This window comes from Arachis hypogaea, chromosome 5, assembly GCF_003086295.3.
Source record: "Arachis hypogaea cultivar Tifrunner chromosome 5, arahy.Tifrunner.gnm2.J5K5, whole genome shotgun sequence".
Lineage (NCBI taxonomy): Eukaryota > Viridiplantae > Streptophyta > Magnoliopsida > Fabales > Fabaceae > Arachis > Arachis hypogaea.
In genome coordinates this window covers 39,871,079-39,897,356 of record NC_092040.1, presented here as the reverse complement: position 1 = coordinate 39,897,356, position 26,278 = coordinate 39,871,079, and the positions used below count along the sequence as shown (strand labels likewise).

Below are 26,278 nucleotides of genomic sequence, written 5' to 3'. Positions count from 1 at the left end.
AAGTCTTTGCTTGACAATGTCAACTTGAAATGATCAAATAATGTTACCTTAATTTAGAACAATTAATTACATATTTGTATAAAAAATCTAAGAACAAAAATATTATTTTAGCTTATTCAGTTACATATCTACAAGAGAGTACATAGCAATTTCAATATGATTGATGACAAATCCATCACTTCCTTCTCTTAATGAATACATGCTTGTCACTTCTGATAAAATGTTTGAACTGCTTCCATTTGTTTCCTTCCACTAATTCAAGGTTCCCCACGAGGATTATAGGACTTCAGAATTTTGAGAACCACTAAAAAAATAGTTCTTAGCCTAGTGCTTTTTTGTTTGCTTCACTTCCACTCTTGTCATTTCTATTGTTCGTGGCAGAATTTCTTCTGTTCAAGAACATACTGCCACATCCTCTTGGCAGCTGGATTGCGTGGAGATGGTGCAATTCATGCATATATGGTTGGCTGGCTGCAAGACAAATAACTACGATAATTTTGTCTCTGGTGGGGGAAAGATTGAGAGAGCGAGAGAAAGAAAGAGATACTGGGCCTTTTGTATTCTGGGCCTTAAATTTGTTGGAGATGGACCAACCTCGTATTTTGTGGAGAAGACAAAAAGGCTTTGAATTTGGCATGTGGAATCATTGCAAGGCCAGAAGCATTTGATTTATCAGATGGACCTTTTTTGGGATGATAGAATGTCCAAAAGGTATAGATTTTATTCTAACAAAATATATTTTTCAGAAAATTTTATAATGTAAAAGTTTAATTTTAGAAGAATGACCAGTAGGGCTAGAAGTGAGTAAACTAGTTCATAAGTCAGCTTGAACTCGACTCGTTAATAGTTTGATAAGTTAAACTCGTGAGCTAGTGAGTCAAACTTGAGCTTGAAATTGAGCTTATAAATTAAATGAGACAAGTTTGAGTTTGGATATGTTTAGCTCATTAGCTCATGAATTGGCTCGATTATATATATAGACATATCTTATATGCATTTAATCTATATTTTTAATATTATATATATATATATATATATATATATATATATATAATGATCTTAATTATTTAAAATTTTACATCTATTTTTTATATATAATTTTGATGTAGGACATAAACAAAAAATTTGTAATTTATTGATAGATAGAGAATATATAAAATTAATCTTTTTAAATATTTATTAAAATATATACGTTATAATTTATTGTTATAGAATTATAGATTATGTTCCTATTATTTGAAATAGTTCGTGAGCTTTTGGTGAGCTAAGGTTGAACTTAAGAAATAAACTCGATTGTTATTGAGACGAGCTGTGAGCCAATCTCAATTTTGTGAGCTGAACTTGAGCTTAGTCCGACTCAACTCAACTCGTCTCACTTTCAGCCGCCCTAGTGATGAGTACATACACTTTATGTATGTATACAATCTTCACTTGAAAAAAATTATTTTCTAAATACTTTAGGCAAAATATAATGTTAAGAAAATAATGAGTGTTACTATTATTATTATTATTATTATTATTATTATTATTATTATTATTATTAAATAAAAATAATTTAACTATCCAGTGATAAGAATAAGTTTATGCATTAAAATATTTTTAACCGTATTTGACGTAAAGAGTCTAAATTTTATTTGGAGATATTCAAATTTTTAGGGTAAAATACATAAAGAAACGAAATAGCAACTAATATTACATGAAAGCTAAAGGACGCATTATTTATAGGTGGCTTTCAAAAAAAGTTATTTGATTTATGGTATATAATTTTTAATTATATTCAAAACACATAAAAAATAATAAATAATAAATAAAATATTTTTAAAATACATCTGAAAATATATTTAATATAATTTTTTTGGTAAAATTAAGTAAATATATCTACAATAACAAATAACAAATTAAATATTTTGTAAACACATCTAAAATTATCAAAAATTATTAAAAAAAATGATGTGAAAATAAATATTATTATGTTTATCTAGTTATAATAACTTTAAAATTACTCTTAAAAAATGAAGTTTTTTTTCCCTCAAATACAAACAAAAATATAAATTAAAAAGATAGAATCTTTTATTAGAAAAGACAGGGAAGGTGAAGAGTGCTTTATACATCTGAATTCCGGCTGAAAAACGTGACGAAAAAGAAGACTGCTTTAATGAAGCCGTCAGAGGAATGCGACAAAGATGGAAGGAGCACGGAATAGGGAAAGAGTGCGTGCGAGGCTGGTGAGGAGGGCAGTGCGAGGGAGAAGCGTGGGACGGGGGAGGAGCGTGGCAACAGAGGAGGAGTGTGAGGCGCTACAGATCTATATTTTATTTAGGTTTTAGGCCTCTGACAACTTGCCTTACTTATTTTTATCCCTAATTGTTCTTACTCAAATTTGATTTTTTTTTTGTTTAACTTTACAAAACAATTGCCTTTTGCTATAATTGTTTACAATGCATCACATTCATCAAATTCTATCTCTAATTGTATTTTTTGATCTATGTGTATTTATCAAATATTTACATATGCCTAAATATTTTAATGAATTTTAATATATTTTATAATTTCTTTATTTTCTGACATTTTTCTTGTAATCTTTATATGATTTTGCTGTGTTCTTATTTTGTTAGATTTTTTATTTTTATAAATAAAATAAATGTAATATTTACTAAAATAAATAATTTTTAGAGAAATTATCGAAATAAATTTTCTGGTCATATCTCGTTTATAGTGCAAACGAGATGGCATTGCACGTATCTCGTTTACACTGTAAACGAGATATGACACGTAAGCGTGACACGTGTATATCTCGTTTACACTGTAAACGAGATATGACTCGTACGCCCCTATATATAGAGGTCGTTTACAGCTGACTTCCGGACCCTAGTTTCACTTTCTCGACATCTTTCTCCTCTCTTTTAACCTTTTTGACTATACCTTTGATTCGAGCGATGATGGCCTGCCAAGTGGAAAATGAATCCCATAAACAGGTTGAATAAGACGACACATTACGCCGGGGCGGCCGATTTCGAGGTTAGTTTCGTTATGATTGTTAAATTTAATGATTTTGGCATTGTTAGGGTAGTCATGTAGATCTAGAACGTTGATATATGAGTTAGAAGTTAGGTCTGTAGGCTTAATTTAGAACTCTATCCGCTCGTACTAGGTTCGTATGAGATAAATGTTATCAGTTTAGAACTCTGTTATTCCCGTGCTATGTTGTTAGTGTTTATAAATGTAATGCCATTATAGTATAACAGTGTTTATGTTATTAAGGTTTTCTATTTTTATTTTATAAGAAATTTAGGACTTTATTTGGTTGTATTATGTTATTTAATTTGTAATAAAAGTAATAATAAAAATAATTAATCTTGAGACTTTTGGGAGATAAATATTATCAAAGGTGAAATTAAATTTGTAAAATGTTAAAAAAAAATTATAAGTTATAATTGATTGTATATAATTTAAATATTATTTTTGTTTGTTATTAATCAAAGCCTCGCCTCCTATTGTCCCGACGAGTGAGCCATACTTTACCTCCACCGGACACCATCGTCCCGTATTTGGCTAAGACCGGATTCGGCGACACCATGCCACTCAGAGATTTTACTTTTGACAACTTCCTGATTTCGGCACTGGTGGAGCGATGGCGTCCAGAGACGCACACGTTTCATCTCCCGTGGGGTGAGGTCACTATCACCCTGCAGGACGTGGCGTACCACCTGGGCCAACGCGTACATGATAACCCCGTGGGGGTGCCTCCATGACTTTGGTAGGTGGTACATACGGAGACGTGGGAGTTGGTGGAGCAGCTCCTCGGTGTCAGGCCTCCCGCGGCAACACAGCAAGCGGCTCAGAGGAAGGAGTCGTTCACGCTGAAACTTGTGTGACTACGGATTTGTGTTCGCCAGATGCCCCAGACTGACGATCCCGAGACCCTTTGACAGTACGCCAGGTGTTATATCATGTTACTGACCGGAGGGTATCTAATGACCGATAAGTCCAACAATCTGGTGCACCTTCGTTGGCTATCGCTGCTCCGGGACTTTATGGAGTATAGAGCGTTTTTGTGGGGCTTGGCTGTGCTGGTCTGGACGTATCAGTCTATATCTTTGGCAGTTCAGCGGGGCGTCACGGACATCGCTGGCTGCACTCCGTTGTTGATGTTCTGGATCTATCAGAGATTCCCCCAGTGGTGTCCACCAGATAGAGGCGTCTACTAGTATTCGCTGGTTGCGAAGTGAGAAATGTCTTTTTATGTATTTGAGTTAAATAACTTTGTCAAAACTTTTGATATGTTACTTAACGAACCATATATGTTCTCCTTTGATGTGTTAGGTTGATTAGATTGCCGCAGCTGAGCAGGGATCAGCATGAGGTCAGGGTCCTGCGTTGGAGGGTTTTCCTTGATCGGCTACATTTCGACGAGGTTAGTTGTAAAATACGCACGTTTTTTATTTTGGATAATTAGATAGAAATCGTATGCTTTAGTATGATTGTTATATTGATAATTCGAAACTTTTCGTCTAATAGTTGTATTTGTGTTACACTGAAAACTTTCTTTCTTTAATTTGCATGGAGAGTCTACGATGATCCCGCCCTGCAAGCTTTGTGTCCACCATGATTTCGTGAGGAGGAGGAGTGGGGGACATGGTTGTCAGCCGTCCCCCTAGTGTGCTTCAATATCGTCCGTTTTCACCATGTTAATCGGGTGAAACGACAGTTCAATGGAGAGCAGCAGGTACCAGGCACCCCGGTAAATCTTGATAGGTGAGATTGATGCTATATTTCTATTTACTTATCCGTTAAAAGATTTCAGTTATTATGACTTAAGGAAGTATCTAACACACCATCTTCATTGACAGGTACCTGACTACTACTGGTCGAGGTGAGGATGTATGGTGGCCGCTCAAGCTGAAGGAGTGGTACGATATGTGGCACCAGAGGTTTGAGTCTGGTCGCCGGATCACTGTGCAGCACACGTTCGATACGAGGCCGACCTTGGAGTATTATGACTGGTGAAGTGGGGCTTGCTGGGTTAGACATCTATTGGGGCAGGAGGTACTGGAGGACCCGAGGCTGGCGGAGTTGCCCGCTGACGTACAGCCCACTGCCAGCCAGCCCAGGGACAATCTCGCCCTTCCTCGTGGCGTCCCGACTCCTCCTCACCCTCTTCTGCCTCATTCTTCGGAATCGCGACATGAATGGGTGATGGTGCGAGAGGTCGGTCATCCTGCACATACATGTCCTGTGCGGAACTCTCACTACCACTGTGACCCACCTCGGCGGACAGCTCCATTACCTGTTCACACATGATCCTCCCGTGAATGTCACACATCAGTCACACATGCTCGTCCCCATAAAGTCGAAATAGCCGAAACCGGAAGACTCCATTTCCCATGGGTGCCAGCAACCTATACGTCACCCTTTCGATTTTCCTCGCTTGTGTCCCCCCAAGCTTGCTCATCAAACTCTTCAAATCCAAAAACGTCTCCACACGCTGAGTGCGAAACAATATCGGATCCTGATACTCAAATGTCACCCCGTTGTCGCCATTTCTTAAACGATAATTCGGATAAAACTCCACAACTATGAATGGATTGTTACTGGCCATTCAGCTTTGTTTTAGAGAGACACGAGATAGATAAAGGATATGAAATGTGTGTGAAGAATACCAAGGGTTACACATCATTATCTATATATATATATATATATATATATATATATATATATATATATATATATATATATATATATATATATATATATATCGTTTATAGTGTAAACGAGATATACACGTCCCAGCCATACTTGCCATATTTTGTTTACACTGTAAACGAGATACGTAAAAAATAATCTCGTTCACAGTGTAAACGAGATATGATAGAATTATTTAAAACGGTAAATACTCGTAAAAATATTTATTTCGATAAATTTTATATTTATTTTATTTATAAAAATAAAAAAAATCCTTTTTTGTTTCAATCAAGTTTTGATATTTTGTTCTTGCAAAGAAAGATCAACCTTTTTTCTATATAAAAAAATTGAATCTATATAAAATTGTTTGAAGTGTTTTATTCAATTTTTTATATTAATTTTAATTTTTTATTCACTTTTAAACTATATTTAATATTTTTATTTTATAGGCTTTTGTAAGTTCTTCATTTTTTATTTTTTTTATATTTTCATTATTTTTCATATAATTTATAAAATATTTATTTTTACTCTATTATATATAAAATGTTCATTTTTGTTTGTAAATTAAGTTTAGAGTTAAATTTTAGGTGGTATTATGCATGGTTAAAACTTATCCATTTTTATTCTTCGTTGTTAATGTGGTTGACTATTGCTTATATGAATAATTTGAAAAAAATTGGTGATATCAAAAGGAAATTTATGTGGTGTAGTAGTCTAAATTTTTAATAAATTGAATTGTATAGTTATGTACCTAAATTTTAGATATTTGGATATTTTATTATTCCAATTCATGGTAGAAAGTAAAAAATTATATTATTATACTCAACAAAAAAATGAAATTTTATTTTTTTAAATTAATTCTTTAATAATATTTCAAAATTATTAAATTATGCAGTCTTAAAATGATGAATTAATATGAATATAACATATTTTTTGTTCCTCTCTATTAAACTTATCTAAATAACTAAATAATTATTTTATATTATTTTTCAATAATACATCATTATTTCTTACCATTCAAATCAATAATAATACATATTTGTTATTAATAAAAGTAGCTTAATAAATTGTGTAATATCTTTTGAACCACTAATTTAAAAGACAACTCTTCTCTGATTTTCAATCTACTCGCCATTCAAAATTTTTTTTTCTTTTTGCTCACGATGCCATTGACATTGATGGTAACTCCTTCACAACTCACTTATTTAGGGTTCTGCATCTAATACAACATGATTTGAATTTTTTTTAATTTTCCTATAGAAACCGAAATAATGATTGGATTCACTGCCAAAATATGAAGCCCAAATGCCCAATACTTCATAGTTCATAATCCCGTTTGAATTTAAGCATTCCACTGAAGAGTAAGCCAAGTCAATTTATAGTGTTGCGCTTTTGAAGCTGTGCCCCAATTCACCGACAAAAATATCTACTTCTTAATTTTCTTGTGTTCCAAGCAACTATAACAAAACATAAAACTCTTCACTTCACTTCATAGAGTTTTTTCCTTCTCACCTAATCAACAATCCTCTAGTAGAGTTGCATTTTATTAACTACCATATTTTCTGTTCCAAAGTCTTTAATATTTGTTCCTCCGAATCCTTATTCTACAATGCCCAAAAAATCTTTAGATGCTGCCAACAAAAGGGTAATCGAAAAAAGAGTTTTTTCCTCTTCAACATTATTCAGCCATGTTCATCGATTCAACGACAACAACGGTAACAGCATTGTTCTTGATTCTCGTGCCAACAAGAGAGCTAAGGTGGAAAAGGGTGAAGGAAATTCAAGGATGAAGAAGGCTACTACTACTGATGCCATAAAGGAACGTGAAGAGAAGAATAAACTAAGTTCTTCGGGTATGGATGGATTCAAGAATATGCACTGTGATTTACAATAATTTTAACAATTTAACCCAATTTTTTTAAGTTTTAACCAAAATATTTCAAATTTTAACTCAATAATCTATTAAAAAAATTAGCTCAAACTTGATCTTTTAGCCCAAAAATTAATTTTCTTTAGTTTTTTAGTAAAAAATTGACTATTTAATTAAGAAACCTAGACTTCTCAATTTTCTTGTGTTCCAAGCAACTTTAACAAAAACATAATTCAGTTCACTTCACTTCATAGGGTTTTTTCCTTCTCACCTAGTCAACAATCTTCTACTTGAGTTGCATTCTATTAACTACCATGTTTTCTGTTACAAAGTCTTCAACCTTTGTTCCTGCGAATTCTTATTCTACAGTGCCCAAGAAATCTTCAGATGCTGCCCATAAAAGGGTACCCAAAAAAAGAGTTTTTTCTTCTTCAACATTATTCAGCCATGTTCATCGGTTCAACGACAACAACAACAACAACCGTAACAGCATTGTTCTTGATTCTCATGCCAACAAGAGAGCTAAGTTGGAAAAGAGTGAAGAAAATTCAAGGATGAAGAAGGGTACTACTACTGATGCCATAAAAGAACGTGAAGAGAAGAAACGAAGTTATTCGGGTATGGATGAATTCAAGAATATGCAGTGTTCAGTAACGCTGAGAAGGTTATTGGTTCATCCAGATGGAGTGTATTTCAAGAAAGGAAAGGCTTTGATGGATTTGGAGAGGGTTCAGCGGAAGCTACGGAACAATTTGTACAACAAAACTGATCAATTTGCTGCTGATATCAGAGCGGTCTTTCGCAATGTCATGTCCCAGTACCCCTCGGGGCATGAAGTTCATGGAACCGCCGCGAAGTTAAGCGATTTTTTCGAGACAAAGTGGAAGAATTTGGAGGGAAGATGGCTAGCTGAGAAGGAAAACAAGTTAGAGAAAGAAGCGCCAAAGCCAAATTCAAAGCCTTTGAAATCGAATGTAGGGGAGAAAAGGAAACAATTTTCTGGTTCAGATTTATCAATTGCTATTGCCAAAGCTAAATTGATATTGGAGAAGAAGAAAAACAATGAAGCTGCACAACAGAACAGAGTTTGCTTGCAAAGGAAGAAACAAAGGGAGATGATGCAGAAAATGGAGAGAACAATTTTCTTTGATGATACTTTCAAGTCCTTTCAGGATTTGGAAAACTTGTGTGGCCATTCACTGACACATTATTGCACAAAGGAAAATCCATTGTTAAAGAACCTCACAGGTTTGGTTCTTAAGGAAGAGGATTTTGAAGACAACAACTTTCTTAGTGAAGATCTGGAAGAAGAAGTTTTCTGATATTATTTGATTGTAGTTAATTTGGAACTGAGTTGAAACAATTGTGAATATTATTATGTTAGCATCAATGACATTGTTTATATGTTTATATTCATTAATGTTACTCTCATTAGTGCTACCTCCTTTACTGCGTTGCCATTAAGCACATGCAACTGAGTTGCCTCAAGTATTTATACATCTCACATTGTTCCTCCCAATCACTACAAGAGTTGACGATTGAGCATCCTTTTCATTGTTGGATTCCTTTCCGAATTTTCAAATCACCAACTGTGGAAACATGAAGTCTATTGTGGGGTCACAGTCTCTAAATATTTACAATTGTTGTGTCGCGGTCTCTAATACCTTACCTTCTTTATTTCCTTTTGGAATCCAACTTTTTGAACATTGAGACTTTTGGTTTGGTTGCTGTTCTTGTAATTTTAACCCAAGCAATGTTTTAATGCATTGATTAGAGTTTCTGAAAATTTATTTAACAAGTTGTATATATCAAGACGATTAGAAGAAATGAAGAATGATTAAACTCCTCATGGATGGAAGCTTTAATGAGTGTTCTTTTAAATTGGAATTGTCATTCTTATATTATGAATTATACATTTTTTAAATTTTCTTCTGAGAATTTGCAGCGTCAGATAATATAAAAACTGAAAATTTTGCGAACACGTCCTATCAATGATAATAATTCCCAATAAAAAGTAGTTGATTAATTAAATGTAATAATACATATCATTTGCCACAATTTTCACAATCCTTTTCTTTCATTATATTTGGTCTTGAATCTCCTTACTTATATTAAAACAAAAATTAAATCCTTCTTATGAATCCAAAATTTCCTACAAAATTGTGCTCTAATGCTAAAACTCTCAAGATGAATGTATCATGTGAACTTAATATTTCTCCCAGTCTAAGAAGATTGAATATGAAGGACCAAAAAGTTGAAGTCAGCGATCAACATTAATTAACTCAACATCAAACACAAGCCACGAATTTGGTGGTATACTTCCAACCCGTCTGTCACCGTATCTGTAAAAACATAAAACAAGACACTTAGCAATAAGAGTGAAGAAGAAAGAAATGTTACTGAACAGAAGTTCATACCCCATAGATGGTGGAACTGTGATTCTTCTTTTGTCCCCAACCCTCATCCCTGAGACAAAAAAAATACAATAAGAGTTCAAGATATTAATTATCAATTAACTCACAGATCTATATTATAACTTACCATTGACACCAATATCCCATCCCTTAATGACTTGTCCTACACCTGCAATCACAGGATAAAATAGGTAAATGCATATGTAGAAAGGAAATCCATGCAAATTAAAACAAAATCAACTGAATTTGCATATACCAAGGTGAAATTTAAAGGGTGCCCTTCCAACATTCGAGTCAAATATTTTCCCATTTTTCTGCAGCTTGCCAATATATTTAACACTGACCTGAAACCAAACAATTGATTCCCATTAAAAGAGATTGATTTGGAAAATAGGTTCAATAACATTAGTCTACAGTAGTAATTTGTGCAAGTTCAACCAACTCAATCAGTAGAGGATGTTAACCTTCTTTCCAGGAGCTGCTCTTTTGCCATCTGGCTTACCCATAGATATCTCCTCAATAACCAACCCATTTGGAAAGGTTCTCACTTGAGATGGCTTCGCTTCCGTCTCTTGTTTCTTTCCTTTTTTCTCTGAGGCAGACAGCTTATTTTCAACAGGTTTATCAATTTGACTTGGAGTTGCTTCTCCTCCATGGGACTCTTTAGCCTTGTTCTTCTTTTTGTTTTTCTTTTTCTTCTCAACAAGCTCCCTGCCAACAAATACCACACATCCAAGTAGTTAGCACCACAATATATAATGTGAAGAGGGAAATACACAAGTGAGGAAATTTAGCATCCTAAATGCTCAAACATTGAAAACAATACTGAACAAGTTGTTATCCTATTGAATTCAAATTTACAGAAAATAAGGACACCAAATGAAAATGAAAACTCAATTTACAAGGTATTATATGCAACAAAAATAGTTACCAGGTATCATGAGAGTTTAGCCCAAAAAAACATCATATTGTAGATTAAAATATTTCAATGATATATCTTCAACATGAAAAACTGTGTAGTATGACTGATACAGTGATACTGTAGTTATTCATATGAAAATTCTTACTCATTGGATGGTTTTTCATCATGCACTTCTGTAGTCTTAACTTCCTTCTCCTCTGGATGTTTTTCATCTGGTGTAGCAGTCATCATGCTTTTGCCAGGTGCCTGAGCACTTTCCCCTTTACCAGGTTCTTTCAACTTGTTCTTTTTCTTCTTCTTTTTCCTGAAAATTATGTGAAATCATTATCAGGAGAGGAAAAAAAAATGCAAAGTGTTCTTTGTCAGTGACCCTTTTTAAGAAAACCAAAGGCTGGTTGGCACAAGGAAGATGTAAGACGTCACTAAATCAGTAGATCCATCTCACCTGTCTTGCTGCTGCGGTTCATCTCCATCGGCACTTTCGACTTTCCGTTTTAAGCTTGGAGAATTATTAACATCTTCTGCATTTTTGCCAGCCTCCTCAGCTGTCTTATGTGCATTGTTTCCTTTAACTTCAAATTTAACTTTCTCAGCAGCAGAAATTGGAAAACCATCCTCATCTTCACTTTCCATATCATCTTCTTCACTTTCCGAAACAGGATGGCCAGTCTCACCCCTAATTGGAGACATTTTGTTAACTTTCTCTTTCATCTGAGCTTCCTGTTTCTTTTTCTTCAATTTCTGATCTGGATCTTCTTCATTTTCAGGCATTTCATCATCCACTATTTCCTCAATTCTAACTGTATAATTAAACGCAATTAGCCAATAATAATAAAAATGCAACTGTCTTTGCTACTTGCAAACAGCATGAATGAATACGCGAATAAACAAGAAGGTTCATGCCGCAATACAGAATAATTGCTATTACTTTGTATGAGCATCAATTAGAACACTACATAATGATTTAAAAAAAAAACAACACAAGGGAAAAAGGCAGAAAAGAATCAGATACTGGCTTTGACAAAAGTCAATAATAATGCAATCAACTAATCAATACCTCCACTATTTGGGACAGGCGAAGATCGGTACATTTCCATATCACTATCATCTGTGTAGTCATCATCATATTCACCTTCAGTATCATAATCAGATGAATCCTCTGTATCTCCCTCAACATCCTCTGGGAATGAATCACTTTAACATTGTAGTAAGGAAAATACAGAATATAGTTAACAGAAATTTGAAATGTAGCACAATAAAATAAAAAATAAAATACTGAAGTTCTTTAAAAGGATACTATTCATAGTCATCCCTAAGGTCATCCCCATCATCTGCGACAAAATAACCAGAAAGATGGATGCTTTGTGGTCCAATGACGGAGAAAGCCACTAAGTCATCATCACCAAACTCGAGATTCAAGGGGCAAGATTCAATCTTATTCGGTAGCAATGAACACAAGAAAATTGGACTTTTGTGTCCAGAAGAGCATTGAAGAATGGTTTTCTCATTGGATGAACCAATGCCTAGTGTAGCCTGGAATTTAGAACAACAAAGAAATAAGACACAAGGAAACTAATTATTACTAACACTAAAACTTTTAATCAGGCTCAGAAAGATATCAAAATCCAACAATGCATAAAGTGCTAGATTCATATCATACTGTCAAGTGTCTCACTCAATTATTGCTATTATCATTATCTATCATCTCAAATATAACATTAAAGGCAGTAGAAATCAATAACTAACAAAACAAACCTAGAATTCTATAATTTTGAAACAAAAGAGCGAATTAAATGATACAGACGTGAGTGACATGAAGCTTTCCCTGGATGTTGTCTGCATGATAAGGATATGGCTTCCCGGGCTTAACTTCAATCCCTACCCAAAGAAAAGAAAAGAGAAAAGTATGAATAGGTTAAGGTGTTATCCATGAATGAAGGAATGAAAGATGCAATGCAGCTGAAATGTTTGAATAAAGTCCAGTAATCCAGTTAGTAAGTAAGTAAGTAAGAAGGTTTGGTGATTGCAAAGTTGAGAGTGAAATTGGAGAGGAAGGTGACTAACCCCAGAATCCCATTGTTGTTGTTGTTGGTACCAAACTCAAACGGTGTCCAATTCAACTTTGATTCCCGACCCTTATATCATTAAGAATTCAAAAGGGAATGCGACTAACCCTAGTCAGCACTCACCAGTCACCACAAATCAGCAGCACCCTAGTCCACCGAAACGGACACCTATACCTATACACTCATGGGCCTAACTTCGAATATTGACCCAATTACATATTTTTTGTGTTTTAGGACCAAAAAATTTCATATGCAAAAATATTTATTCAATACACCCTTTATAATAAACATCATTTTGGCTAGTCAAATTGTTTAAATAAATATCAAGAGTTTGGATCTCGTCTTATGCATATAACAATCTATTGGCCAATGATAAATTCTTAAATAAAAATTCGATCCATGATTAATTAGCTTTTGTCCTACTGCTGTCTGCCGAACTAGTAGGGTTGGAAGTGAGCCGAGCTGAGCCGAGCTAGACCAAGCTCAAGCTCGGCTCACAAAAATCGAGCTTGGCTCACGGCTCGACTCATTAACAATCGAGCCTATTTCTTAAGTTCAAGCTCGGCTCACCGAAAGCTCACGAACTGGCTCAAATAATAGAAACATAAATACATAATCTATAATTCTATATCAATAAATTATAACTTATATATTTTAAAAAATATTTAAAAAGATCAATTTTATATATTGTTATCTATCAATAAATTATACATTTTTTATTTATGTCCTACATCAAAATTATATGTAAAAAATAAATATGAAATTTTAAATAATTAAGACCATTAACATATATAATTATATAGTAGTATTTCATATATATATATATATATATATATATATATATATATATATATATATATATATATAATTGAGTCAGCTCACGAGCTAATGAGCTGAGCTTATCCAAGCTCAAGCTCGGCTCATTTAATTTATGAGCTCAATTCCGAGCTTAAGCTTGGCTCACTAGCTCACGAGTTTAGCTTATCGAGCTATTAGCGAGTCGAGCTCGAGCTAGCTCATGAGCTGACTTGACTCACTTCCAGCCCTACGAACTAGTGAATACGGTGAGAGAAAAAAAAATCATTTTGGCTCTTAACAATCAAGCACGCGTTTTAACAACCAATATATTAACAAATAGTATTTTTCATATTTGTTTATTAATAATTATCAATGTAAAAATGTTTTTATGTGAATAAATAACTAAGATACTAACATATATTATGTCAAACTCCTACACTTACACACATAAGAGAATTGACCACTTGACCAATCAAGTTGGTTATATTATGATAATAAATTAGTCATACATGTTTGACTATTAAACTGTTTGAAAATGAAGATGAAATTTTTTAATTGCGATTTCCGTAATGCACGTATTATGTACAAACTTGTTATATAAATTCTCCAATAAAATATAAAAACTTTGGCCGTACCATTTACATCTTGGAATTTAAAAATAAGAATAAAAAATACATGTTTTTTACATTATCCCTAGTATTTTATATAGATTGAGTTACAGCCGAGTAAGACATGTTCCGATTAACTTTGTATGCTTATTCTTTTTGTAACTTATACTGAAGAATTCAATCAGTTCTTCTGTTTACTTGACCCTAATATCCAGATTCGTTCTTGTCAGAAATTGCCATTTATCATATTCGAAACTTTAATGCCTCAATTTCCACCTCAGAAGAGAAGAAGGTAAATAAAGTGAACTTCTTGACTATCTATTTTAAATTTTTAATTATTGTTGGAAAAATATTGTTACAAATTTACAATGTCAGGTAGCCATTAAAATAAGATGAACAAGAAGATTGATTGAAATATAAGTACCCTACTACCCCTGTGCATTATAATTTATAACACCACCTATAATAATATTGCATATTACATATACATGTGAGTCTCTCAATCACAGATATAACTTGGATGATTTTTATATACATCTCTTTCAATTCCTTCCTAAAAACTTCGGTAAACCAAATCTTATGGATACCCAATTCAAGTATCCAAGTACAATCAAATTAACATGGTAATTGTGTATATCCTAAAAATAATGTAGTTTCAACTTTATCACACTATAAGCGATCTACTAACTGAGGAAATTGTTGCAGAAGCCATGTCACACCCCTGATTATTGCCTGCATTCATATTACATTACAGAAATATTATTTTTGCAACTCAATCAAACTCGGTTCATTAATAGAAAACTATAATTGGAATGAACAAAATAAAAAATACACATACCAAAGCCGCATCCCCTGGCTTGATTGCAGGTTCAACACAGTCTCGTCCATATCTGTTTTCAGAAAAACCATAACTTTGAGATCAATCATAAAAATTCCAAAGAATGAGTTGATTAATGTAAGGTAGCTAATGAATCTATCTGAAATTCTGAATTACGTTATTTGTTTCTTGCCATTGATAACCTCCAAACGATAAAAACTGCATCCTCTGCTAAAGGGAAAAGGTTTTCCCTTCCACTCTGCAACCATTTCAAACAGTGAAATGAATAATACAACAATTAAAGAAGCAAATATAGTTGAAATTAGAAGAATATGAGAAGGGACCTAAATGCCATGTGACCCCAACGGAGGAGTGGTCGTTAGTGGACAAATCATCAATCACGAACTGCAGATCCGTGCTGGTTGCGTTCGTGAAATGTCTAAAGAATTCTAGAATCTCCTGCACAATACAAGAGATAATAAACCCTAATTCCTAAATCATACAACAACTTGAAAGTGAAATTACCTTACGACCAACAAAGGGACGGGGAAACACGAGGTCTTCGTAGACACAATTGAGGGCAATAAGGTCCTCCACAGAATCGAGGTCGCGGGAATTGATTCCGCCATAGAAATTCCTCACAACATCTGCAGCTGAGTCCACTGCTACTGTGGGAGATTGATTCTTCTCAATAGCCTTACTGATGAGAGCTTTCAATTTTCTTGTTCTTGAAGATGCATTGTTAACTGAGTTGAGAAGAGGAGTTGTGGAAGAAGATGAACATGGTGAAGTTGGAGACCATGCCGCGAAACGTGTGGAACTCCAACTGGAAATGATCATCGACATTTTTATGGTCCACACTAATTCACTTCCTCCATAGATTTCGTTTATGAGGTACTGAATTCCTTTGAATTCTCCAAGCTTTTTTATTTTTCTTTTCTTTCTATTTTTTTGGACTAGTGGTCCATTATAAGCAATACTCATAAGCCCAACATTGGAGAGAACTCAAAGCCCAAACAATATTCTTTCTTTCTCACCTATACCATATTAAAAAAAAAAATAAGAGGGGTTCACCGTTCACCAACAAATAAATAAAGTTGAAAGCATCTTCAACTTGTTCAATTAATCAAGTATCACATGTTCAAATCTCGTCTTGTGTATATAGAAATTTATTGGCCAGCGATAAACTCTTAAATAAAATTTTGATTCGTCCTTGATATTTGAAAATGGTTACCTGATTTAATAAATTTGACAAAATTATCATTCACTTCACATAAAAATAATTACATGTAAGTGTTTATTATAATTTTTTTCTGTTAAAAAATAATAAAGTATCATATTTTTTATATAAAAATAATAAATAAAATATCAATACATATTATACTAAATAAGATAGTTAAACATGTTAAATTATGTAATAATTTTTAATTATTATTTTTGCTTTTAAGACATCTTTACCTGAATAATGATTATATTAGTCTGCTGAAAAAGAATGCAAAATATCTCATCGACCAAATTATATATTTTGAAGGTGACCGGAATATCTGAAAAAGTTAGATCGTGCTCTATAAACAAGTTGAAAATCTACAACCTTTCACCTATTTTGTAAAAAAAAAATATATATATATATATATATAAAGAAAAACACTCGTGCCTATTTGAGTATTTTATTTGTTAACTTTTATATTCAATTTTTTATTTTCTTTTTTAAACATTTAAAAAATACAAGAGTATTTATCTAATATTAAATTTGATCCCAAATACCAAATAAGTACATGTTGTCGATGAATTTTAAAATATTAAATTTAATTTATTAATAATAATTAATTAATATATATGACTCAAATTCGGTAACCTTATAATTTAGGAGACAAAAAAGAAAAGGCTGTCAAATATAGAATAGCATGAAAGTAATGAGAGAGTAACAAGATCAAATACTCGCACAAGAAATGATCTCATGAAACAAAAAAATCTAAGTAGTGTTTCATCTACTTGACAAATGGAATTCCAATACCTTTATTTAAACAATAGAATATGATGATTAAACAAATGACACCACAGGCCTATGAAACACAGCCAGCAAAACAATTTTGTGACATTGGAGTCTTCTCCACTACAATACAATACAATACATAACATTATAACACTTAATAAACTCTTAATAATATTAAATATATGTTTTTTTTTCATTACCCCAAAGCACTACCTACTTTGATAGTTACATTAATGGGACCCTCCAAAAACACTGCCTTACTTTGTGTGGCAAGAGTTACAAATGGCATTCCCTCAAAACAATTGCAAATTTAATTCAATTCTAAATGAAACAGTAGTAACATATATATGTTGTGATGCATGATTAATTATTCTTCTCCATCATCTCAGTTAATCAAATTTGCTATAACGCACACATGGTATGTCTATGCTTCAAGATCATCAATTTTAATTTAGCTGTAAACCACTGCCTATTTTTTGCAGTAATTAAATCCAACTACCACTAAACAAAGCTCCCTGTTTCTTATGTTTTCTTCATTCAATTCCTGAAATAAGGGAAGGAATGAAAACAATAGGAAGCAATGACTTCAAAATTCTGAATTTTCTTCTTCAAGTCCACCTTATTCATATGGTCATTAAAGTCACCGCATAAATCAAATGGAGTTGCTGTCATCCTCCACCCTTACTCAAATATTAATATGTCACCTAAAATATTTAATTCAAAACAAGTAGCTCCCAATAATAATACATTATATTACTACTATTATACCTAAGACCAATTAAATTGTACTATATACCATATACTATAAGTTATATTAAATATCATCCTTACCCTGAATAAATAATAATCCTGAACCTTAATGAGAATTATCCATCTAAGGATCCCAAAGGGAATCATTCCACTGCACATTTTCCTCATCAAAAGTTTGATCATACCCATTATTTGCAAACATCATTGAATCATCCATCATGAATGTGTCCGGCATTTGCATCCACGACTTGGGTGAGTCCAAAGGGGAGTCATTGATGGCTTGAATCTGCGTTGGGGATAGTCTCACCGTGACCGGCACTGCGTTGGCCGAGCCAGGCGATAAAATATTGTCACCTGACTCAACAGCCGCAGTATTAGTCCTAAGCCTGAGGGCAGCCTCGTGCGCGGCCATTCGTATGTGGTCGGCATTGTTGCTGAGAGGGCGCGGGAGGGTGGCCGTGAGCTCGGGGAAGTTAAGCCTGGCGTCGCGGCCCCTGAAGTGAAGGGCCGCGACGTCATAGGCCGCGGCCGCCATCTCAGGTGTCTCGAAGCTGCCGAGCCATATCCGAGTCTTGGTCCCCGGCTCACGGATTTCGGAGACCCATTTGCCCCATTTCCTCTTGCGGACGCCTCTGTAGGGAGAAGTAGCAGGGCCGGTAGGGTTGTGATGGTTGGAACTTGAAGAAGGCATGTCCATGCACAAAATGTGGTACTATAAGGTATCAAAGATTATAGTATATAGTTTTAATTCAAGAAATACTATATAGTATAGTAATTAATGTGAAAGTTAGTGTGTGCCAGATATTGGTATTTATAGGCATTGATGTGCGTGCATTTCAAATTGAAACGTGGCAGGATTATGAGCCTCTTCAGTGAGCTTCCTAGTAGCTGCACGAGTGAGAGACAGGGATTTCAGATATTACTTTAATTTCCTCAATTAATTTAAGGTGGATACTCCCATGAAGATATTATAATTGTCATCATGTGATGATTTTTCTTTTTGACCCTTAGATGATGGATTGTAGGGTTAGATTTTGATATGTTATAAAAATGTTGTTTTTATTTAAAGTGTGGCCAAATCAATAAATCACACTTTTATACAAAGCATCTTCATAAAAAGATGTTTTTTGCATCTTCATTTGAGTAGTTCCCTTAATTTAATATATCTGCTTATTGTTTCAAACAAAATCTATGTATCTATGCTCCTCCTGCTACTGCTTGATATTATTGAATTGAATTGAATAATATTAATATTAACGAGAGCATGACATGTGTGTGCGCCAACTATTGAACTCCGAATTAAGGATTTGGATAAAGAAAAAATAAAGAATAAAATCAAAATAATTATTATATATTTACCAAAAATTAAAATTAATAATTAAATAAACTATTATATATTTATATATAATATATTTGATATTTATATATATATTTTATATTAATAACTGATTTAATAATTAATATTTTGTGTACATATAATTTAATTGTTGGTATTTTTTATTAATAACATGGGTAGTAAAAGAGTTTGGCTCTGTTTAAGAACGCGTTTTGAGAACTTAGGTGGCATGGGTTTCGGAAGACCACTAATCCAAATTCAGAGAACCCTTGTGAGTCTTTTTTTTTTTCTTGAAAATCTTAAATCAGCAATGGGATTATATATACATTATTATGCAAGCAAAGAACACTAATGTCACCTCTCTTTCTTCAAGCACTGGCCCATTTGTCTTGGGTCTATTCTAATTCTATTATCTTCTTGCTTGGATACTGAATCGGCAAATCCTTTTTTGCTAGTAGAAACTTTGAAATGACGTCACGTATTAAGATTGTGAGATCATTCAAAAATTTATATTGCTCTTAATTAGCTTATTAGCTAGAATTAGAATATATCATATATGAGATATCGCAATTCACAATAAACAAAGAACAATTTTAAGAACTGTGTAAGCTGACATGTTGAAAATAAAAAGAGGGAAAAAAAAGAATTCAGATCTTTTTAATGTATTAGGTTTTAAAATTATCATCTTTATCTGTTTATTAACTATTATCAATTTAATAATAATAATAATAATAATTGAATCACTCAACTCAATTTGAATAATATATCAGGTAGACTTACACTGTAACCACCATTAATTAGTGAATAATAAATTAATATTATAGTAACAGTGTCATGATAATATTTTTACTCTGAATCTAACTTAACTGTGTGTAATATTTGCATAGTTTAAAGGGGAATTTGTTCGTTTGGCAGCTTGTATGTAGTTTTCATTTTATCTATGATAGCTAAAATTTAAAAGAGAACTCTTGTCATACGATGCTTTAATAAAATGTGATGGTCTCTATTTTGGTCTCTAAAATTTATGTGATTATCTATTTTAGTTTTTAAAATTCAAAATTTATATAGTGATACTCTAGATTTAGGTTTGGACACCAATTTAGTCCTTCGACCCTTTTAGATAATGAGTCAGCAAATGAAATGTTAAGATGATACTCTCTTTACCATATTGGATGCTGCAACAACTAGCTGACGTAGCTTAATTTGTATTTGTACTCAATATAGTCGCTGAAATCTTAATTTCAATCTTCTTCATCTTCCTTTCTCCTTCTTCTTGTCTTATTCTTCTTTTCCATTTCACAATTATTAACAACAACAACAAATCTACCACCATCGCATTCCAAAAACCCCTCCTTTGCTTCTCAAAATCACTCCTACGGTCTAAAATATCCAAATTAGGATTCGATTTCCAACGAGGCCACAACTATAAAAGAAAAATATTCCAAGGCTTAATATCACTCTAAATTAAAGGGGCCACAACTATAAAAGAAAGAAAAAGTATAGGGTACCAAGAGTTGTATCTGCCAACTATTACCAACACTAATTAAAATTAAATTTAATTTAATTTAAATACAATTTGTTATGTCAATTAGGGATTTGGTGGGTCCAATATAATGTAATTTGAATTGTGCAGGAGTGAGAACAAACTAACGTAGCATGAGGCCAATTATGAACGCAGCCAAGCACACTGCAAAGCAAACCTAATCCTCATTCTTCTCTGGCGTTGCATCTCCGTTGGCTTGCTTTTCATCTCACCGGATCGCCGCCATTTGATCCATCGACGTTGAAATCGCCTTTACCTGGAGGCCACTTATACCACGACGTGAGTCTTTGAAGGTGTAACGGTTTCCGTCGGGTTTCTTTTCATCTCACCGGAAAGCCGCCATTTCATCCATCGACGGGGACATCGCCTTCACCCGAAGGGAAGAGCAACTGCAACGTGAGTCTTTGAAGGTGTCACGCAACCCTCTTCTCCTCAATCTTCTTCGGTAAGGTACATGTGTCTCCATTGAATGCACGTGGACCACATAATGTCGATGGAACAAGCAATTTGTGAAGGCGCATCATACGGTACAACATATGATGATATTGATCAGTATAATTCTTGCGACGTTAATGTTCCATCGCTTAGTGAAGATGACACACATCATGTTGGCAAGGTAATTTATATGGTAGAAATATATAACTATATTTTTAGTTTGATGTTGAATTCTTAACAGAGATAAGCTTTGTTGGAAGAATTGTGATTTCATTTGCTTAGTTAGGAATTGTGTAGATAATATTTCTTTCAACAATGCTAGAAAGGTGCTACATTTTCATATGGTTTATTATTGTGTTTGGTCACCATGTTTAATTGATGTGTGTAACTTTGATTGATGTTTGTTCTACACCTGTTTAGTTTCGATTGTTGATTAGTTGGTGATATCTATGGAAAAAGTGGAAATTGTGTGGAAGAGTTATTGTGAGTGTCGAATGGTGGATAGATATGTCTTTTGTTTATACGTCCTCGGTTATCAATTTCAGGGGAAAGATTCTGGAAGCGTTATTGAAGTAGTGGATGATGTAATGGCAATGAATCATAAGGTGTGAAATATTCTTTATTTTGCTGAATTCCTGTGCTCATGAGGAGATACTCATGAGGTGTGAAATATTCAAGAAGTTAGGAATTTTTTATTTTAATTAGTTGAGTACTTTTTGTGTTGAATGATAATTTTTTTCGTAATGGCTTTGCAGTTACCCGATCACACTGGAATTCCATTAGATGAAATCCCGTACGTAGGATTGAGATTTGTTTCCTTGCAGCGGGCACAAGAGTTTTACACTAATTATGCAAAGAAAGTTGGCTTCGTGACCAGGATTAGGAACACCAACTTTGACAAGACCAGGAATGTTTCAAAGATACACGTTAACTAATCGTTACACTATAGTTGTGAAGGTTATCGGGAGTCTCGAGTGAAGGCAGTAACTCGGGTAAAGCGAATAACAACATCCGGATCCAAAGCAAGGATGTACGTCATGCTTGATAGACAGAAGGATAATTGGATGGTCTCCAAACTAGAACTGAAGCACACCCACCCGTGTTCTGCCAAGCAAACTGTGCACTACACTGAGTACTGAGAACTGACCATGCATGCCAAGTGTGTGATTCAGAACAACGATGAGGCTGGGATACGGCCCAATAAGACTTACCTCGCACTGGCGAACGAGGTTGGTGGCTCGTCGAACTTAAGTTACTCAGAAAAGGATGTGAGGAACTTCATTACGAGCAATTTGCGCTGTGCTGACGGAAACGTGGATGTCAAGGAAATGATTAGCTATTTCATGCGAATGAAATATATCAACCTGAATTTTTTTTATGCAGTTGATGTAGACGAAGCTAACCAGTTTAAAAGTGCGCTCTGGGTAGATGCAAGATGCAGAACTTCCTATGAATATTATGGTGATGTGGTATCATTTGATACAACGTACACTAGAAACAAGTATGTATGTGTGTTTTGCCTGTATTCAAATGTCTAATGATTTTCGCATTTAGCTTGCTTTTGGTAATTTTGGTTGGATTTATTACAGGCACGGACTTCCATTTGCATCTTTTGTTGGCGTTAACCATCATGGCAAGTCCACTCTGCTCGGATGTGCTTTGATGGGAAATGAGAAAATTCGTTGCTTCGAGTGGGTCTTTAAGCAATGGCTGAGGTGCATGGGATCTTCCCTACAGGCCATCATCACAGACCAGTGCAAATCCATGTTTGGTGCTATCAAGAATGTCCTTCCAGATACTCGCCACCGATGGTGCATATGGCACATAATGAAGAAGATACCGCATAAGCTCAGAATATATGCTCGGTATAAAGAAATAGATGATAGAATGCATGGCACTGTTTGGAATGTCAGGTCTGTGGAATCTTTTGAGAAGGATTGGTCTGTATTCATTAATGAGTTTAACTTGGAGCGAAATATATGGCTTTCAGGTTCGTTCTGTTTTTGTGCTCTTATAGTCCTCTTTTATAGTGGGTTTGTTATGGAATCTCTATATGGTGATTATAATTTTTTTTCTGTTGGTTATGTAGACCTTTATGACGAACGTCAAATGTGGGTTCCAATCTATTTTCAAGGTGAATTTTGGGCAGGTATGAGAAGTACTCAACGGAGTGAGAGCATGCACGCCTTTTATGGTGGTTACTTGCATTGCAAGAGTGGATTGGTTCAGTTCGTGCATCAGTATGACAGCGTGCTTGGGAACAAGGAGCAGAAGGAACTGGAAGATGATGCTGTAGACTCTAAAGGAGTTGTTCCTTGTTCATCGAGTACTACAATTGAAAGACAATTTCAGCGTGAGTACATAACCTCTAAGTTTAGGGAAGTACAACAGGAATTCAGGAAAAAAAGGGGATTGTTTAGTCTGTGGTGCGACTCACGAGGGTGATTTATTTCGTGTGATTGTGAAAGAGCAATACATGTTATATGGGGAACCTAGGTCTTGGAACAATATTGTCAAGTTTGACCCGTCGACACATAAGATTCGGTGCGAGTGCAACATGTTTGCATCGAGAGGTATTCTTTGTTGTCACTGTCTTGCTGTTTACTTTTATTACGAAGTAGACAGAGTACCATCTTGCTATGTTCTCCCTCGATGGAGCAAGAATGTACAGCGGAAACACACTTTCATTAAGAGTAGCCATGACGAGAAACGATCGGATGAAAGCCACAACTTATTTAAAAGAATGTGTACGCACTTCTTTAATGTGGCACAGAAATTCATGACATGCGAAGAAGAGGCGGCTGTGTTACATTCGGGTCTTGATGAGTTAAGGGCCAAGTTGGTTGATTATCGTGTGAACTTGGGGTCCAGAAGTGTTCCCAATACAGATAACAACATGTTGACACAGTTTGACCCAGCTTGTATTGCATCTGACATTCAAGGTCCCTCTAAGGTCGCAACAAAGGGTCAACCGAGACTGAAGAGGCTTGGATCTGAACTGGACGCATCCATTAAGAGATCTATGCGAAGAAAGAAGAATAATCCACCTCAGGTATGTGTCTACCAGTACATAGTTTCTAACCACATGTTAGCATGCCTTGATGGATAACGTTGAAGGTGTTATTCACTTTTTGTTCATGCATGTTTTCACCTTTCAGGTAAATAATGGAGCAATCAATCCAAACATAGTGGCGGTTCCTGCTCTGAGCATGAACGAATCACATGGAAATGACGAGTTCTTGTCTTTGTTACACTCATTTCGACATAGTTAGATTACTTTTGATTATGGATTTGTATGGACACTTGCTATCTTTAGTAATTTTTTTCCAGTTATCTTTTTATAAAGTTTTCAGGTTATTAATTTAAATGACATTTTTAAGCTGAGGATATAATTACTTAATGAGTTTTTTGTCATTAGGGTGCGTATCTTAATAGTACAGTTACTACCCTAAAACTGTGTGAGTTATGCCTCATAACGAATCAATTAAGACTTATTTGAAACATTCAAGCTTTCGTTACTTTAAAAGAATATCGACATGTATAACACACATCCGTACTAAGACAATTACTGAGAGGCGACACTGTAATTACGCTGTAAATGGGGAGAACACATCTGCCATTACACGCCAAGACCAAAATGGAAAAAGTCAATCTTAAAATACATGTATGGTATTAGACACATCCATATATGCATAGACACATCCGGAGAAATTATGGAAGACACATCTGTCGTTAACCTATCACATCCAAACAAGAGACACATCCGTGAGAAGAAAAACCTATTAACATCACATAACTATATTAGCCACTTCCAGTGCAAGAGACATCCATGTTGAGACAACTCTAAAGATGACACGATGAATTAAGCCATAAACATATAAGACACATGTGCGATTAAATGCAAGCACGAAAAAGACACATTATTAAAAGACACATCTGGCATATGACACATCTATGTGCCATAGATACATTCAATAAAAATACGGAAGATACATCTGTGGTTAACAAGACACATCCACTCAGAAGTAAACAACTGTCCACACCTGTCAGAAGACACATCCATGTGCCATAGATACATTCAATAAAAATATGGAAGACACATCTATGGTTAACAAGACACATCTGTGGTTAGACACATCCACACAGAAGACACACATGTCCACACCTGTCAGAAGACACATCAATTTTCCAGCATCTACGAACAACACATGACTAACAATACATTGCTAACATAAATGGAGACATCCAAAATAGACGACAATCAAACTGTCACATGCTTATTAATTGAAAACAAAAATATCTCAAAGTGTATCAATTGGTCAGCTTGTGCATAAACTTATCCCAGACAAACGTGTGAAGGAACAAGAATCCAAAACAAGATTCATCTGTGTAAAACAATGAAAATACTTAGACCCAACAAAAAATATCTCACAATGTGAGGATAACTCTGCCCTAAGCAAACTAGAATGTAATATACAGGCTTTTTCTTTTGATATCTATCTTCTTTTGCTCGTCTGTTTCTTTTGCATCCCTGCAGCTCGCCAAAGCATGCTCTTTGTCCCAGGTGCTGTAAACAGAGTCCTAACCTCCTTACGTTTGTTCCTTGGTTGGTTGCGACGCACAGGAGGTCGATCATGGCTGCTAACGGCATTCAGAGCATCTCCAATGTGTAAATTTTTGTGACATAAGATGATGTCAAGCATTATTTCCAACCTATATAACTTGATAGTGTCTTGTATGTGAAAATCAAAGTTAGGTAACTGCATGTAGGTACAGACAATGGTATGTGCTTAGAAAATCAGTTAACTACATATAGATTTTAGAATAGAAAGAAACATTAACCAAGACCTTCAGAAACAAACCAATGCTAAAATAGAAAGAAACACAATTTTATAAATGATTTAATACCGGCTTTCCCATGTCTTGACGTCGTATCTTGCAACAGTGTGAAAATTATGTCCAGGTTCCAACTTGTGTTTTCTTTCCTAAACTCAACTAATTAAGCAGTTCAAGAAAATGATGAAATATAGATACGCACTAGATA

At 34.4% G+C, this 26,278-nt stretch overlaps 4 protein-coding genes across 4 annotated transcripts; 1 reads left to right on the top strand and 3 right to left on the bottom strand.

Annotated features, from left to right (window-relative positions):
- Window positions 1-9,544: 9,544 nt before the first annotated feature.
- On the bottom strand, window positions 9,545-13,104 carry LOC112801382 (peptidyl-prolyl cis-trans isomerase FKBP53). The gene is made up of 11 exons (XM_025844073.3): window positions 12,953-13,104; window positions 12,693-12,766; window positions 12,186-12,421; window positions 11,946-12,082; window positions 11,334-11,688; window positions 11,034-11,192; window positions 10,431-10,677; window positions 10,223-10,310; window positions 10,094-10,135; window positions 9,970-10,018; window positions 9,545-9,894 (listed from the first exon to the last, which is right to left on the bottom strand). Exons 1-11 carry the CDS (start codon window positions 12,963-12,965, stop codon window positions 9,813-9,815), a joined length of 1,482 nt encoding a protein of 493 aa, XP_025699858.1. The 5' UTR covers window positions 12,966-13,104; the 3' UTR covers window positions 9,545-9,812.
- A 1,661-nt stretch (window positions 13,105-14,765) lies between these two features.
- On the bottom strand, window positions 14,766-16,117 carry LOC112801381 (uncharacterized). Its single transcript, XM_025844072.2, has 5 exons — window positions 15,703-16,117; window positions 15,522-15,636; window positions 15,355-15,436; window positions 15,199-15,250; window positions 14,766-15,092 (listed from the first exon to the last, which is right to left on the bottom strand). Exons 1-5 carry the CDS (start codon window positions 16,021-16,023, stop codon window positions 15,030-15,032), a joined length of 633 nt encoding a protein of 210 aa, XP_025699857.1. The 5' UTR covers window positions 16,024-16,117; the 3' UTR covers window positions 14,766-15,029.
- Window positions 16,075-18,684, bottom strand: LOC112801379 (ethylene-responsive transcription factor ERF021). The gene is made up of 2 exons (XM_072237200.1): window positions 18,002-18,684; window positions 16,075-16,214 (listed from the first exon to the last, which is right to left on the bottom strand). The coding sequence occupies exon 1, from the start codon at window positions 18,615-18,617 to the stop codon at window positions 18,045-18,047; it is 573 nt and encodes a 190-aa protein (XP_072093301.1). The 5' UTR covers window positions 18,618-18,684; the 3' UTR covers window positions 16,075-16,214; window positions 18,002-18,044.
- A 3,698-nt stretch (window positions 18,685-22,382) lies between these two features.
- On the top strand, window positions 22,383-24,506 carry LOC112803494 (protein FAR1-RELATED SEQUENCE 5-like). Its single transcript, XM_025846985.1, has 5 exons — window positions 22,383-22,735; window positions 22,824-23,224; window positions 23,324-23,587; window positions 23,703-24,286; window positions 24,393-24,506. Exons 1-5 carry the CDS (start codon window positions 22,383-22,385, stop codon window positions 24,504-24,506), a joined length of 1,716 nt encoding a protein of 571 aa, XP_025702770.1.
- The last annotated feature ends 1,772 nt before the right edge of the window (window positions 24,507-26,278 follow it).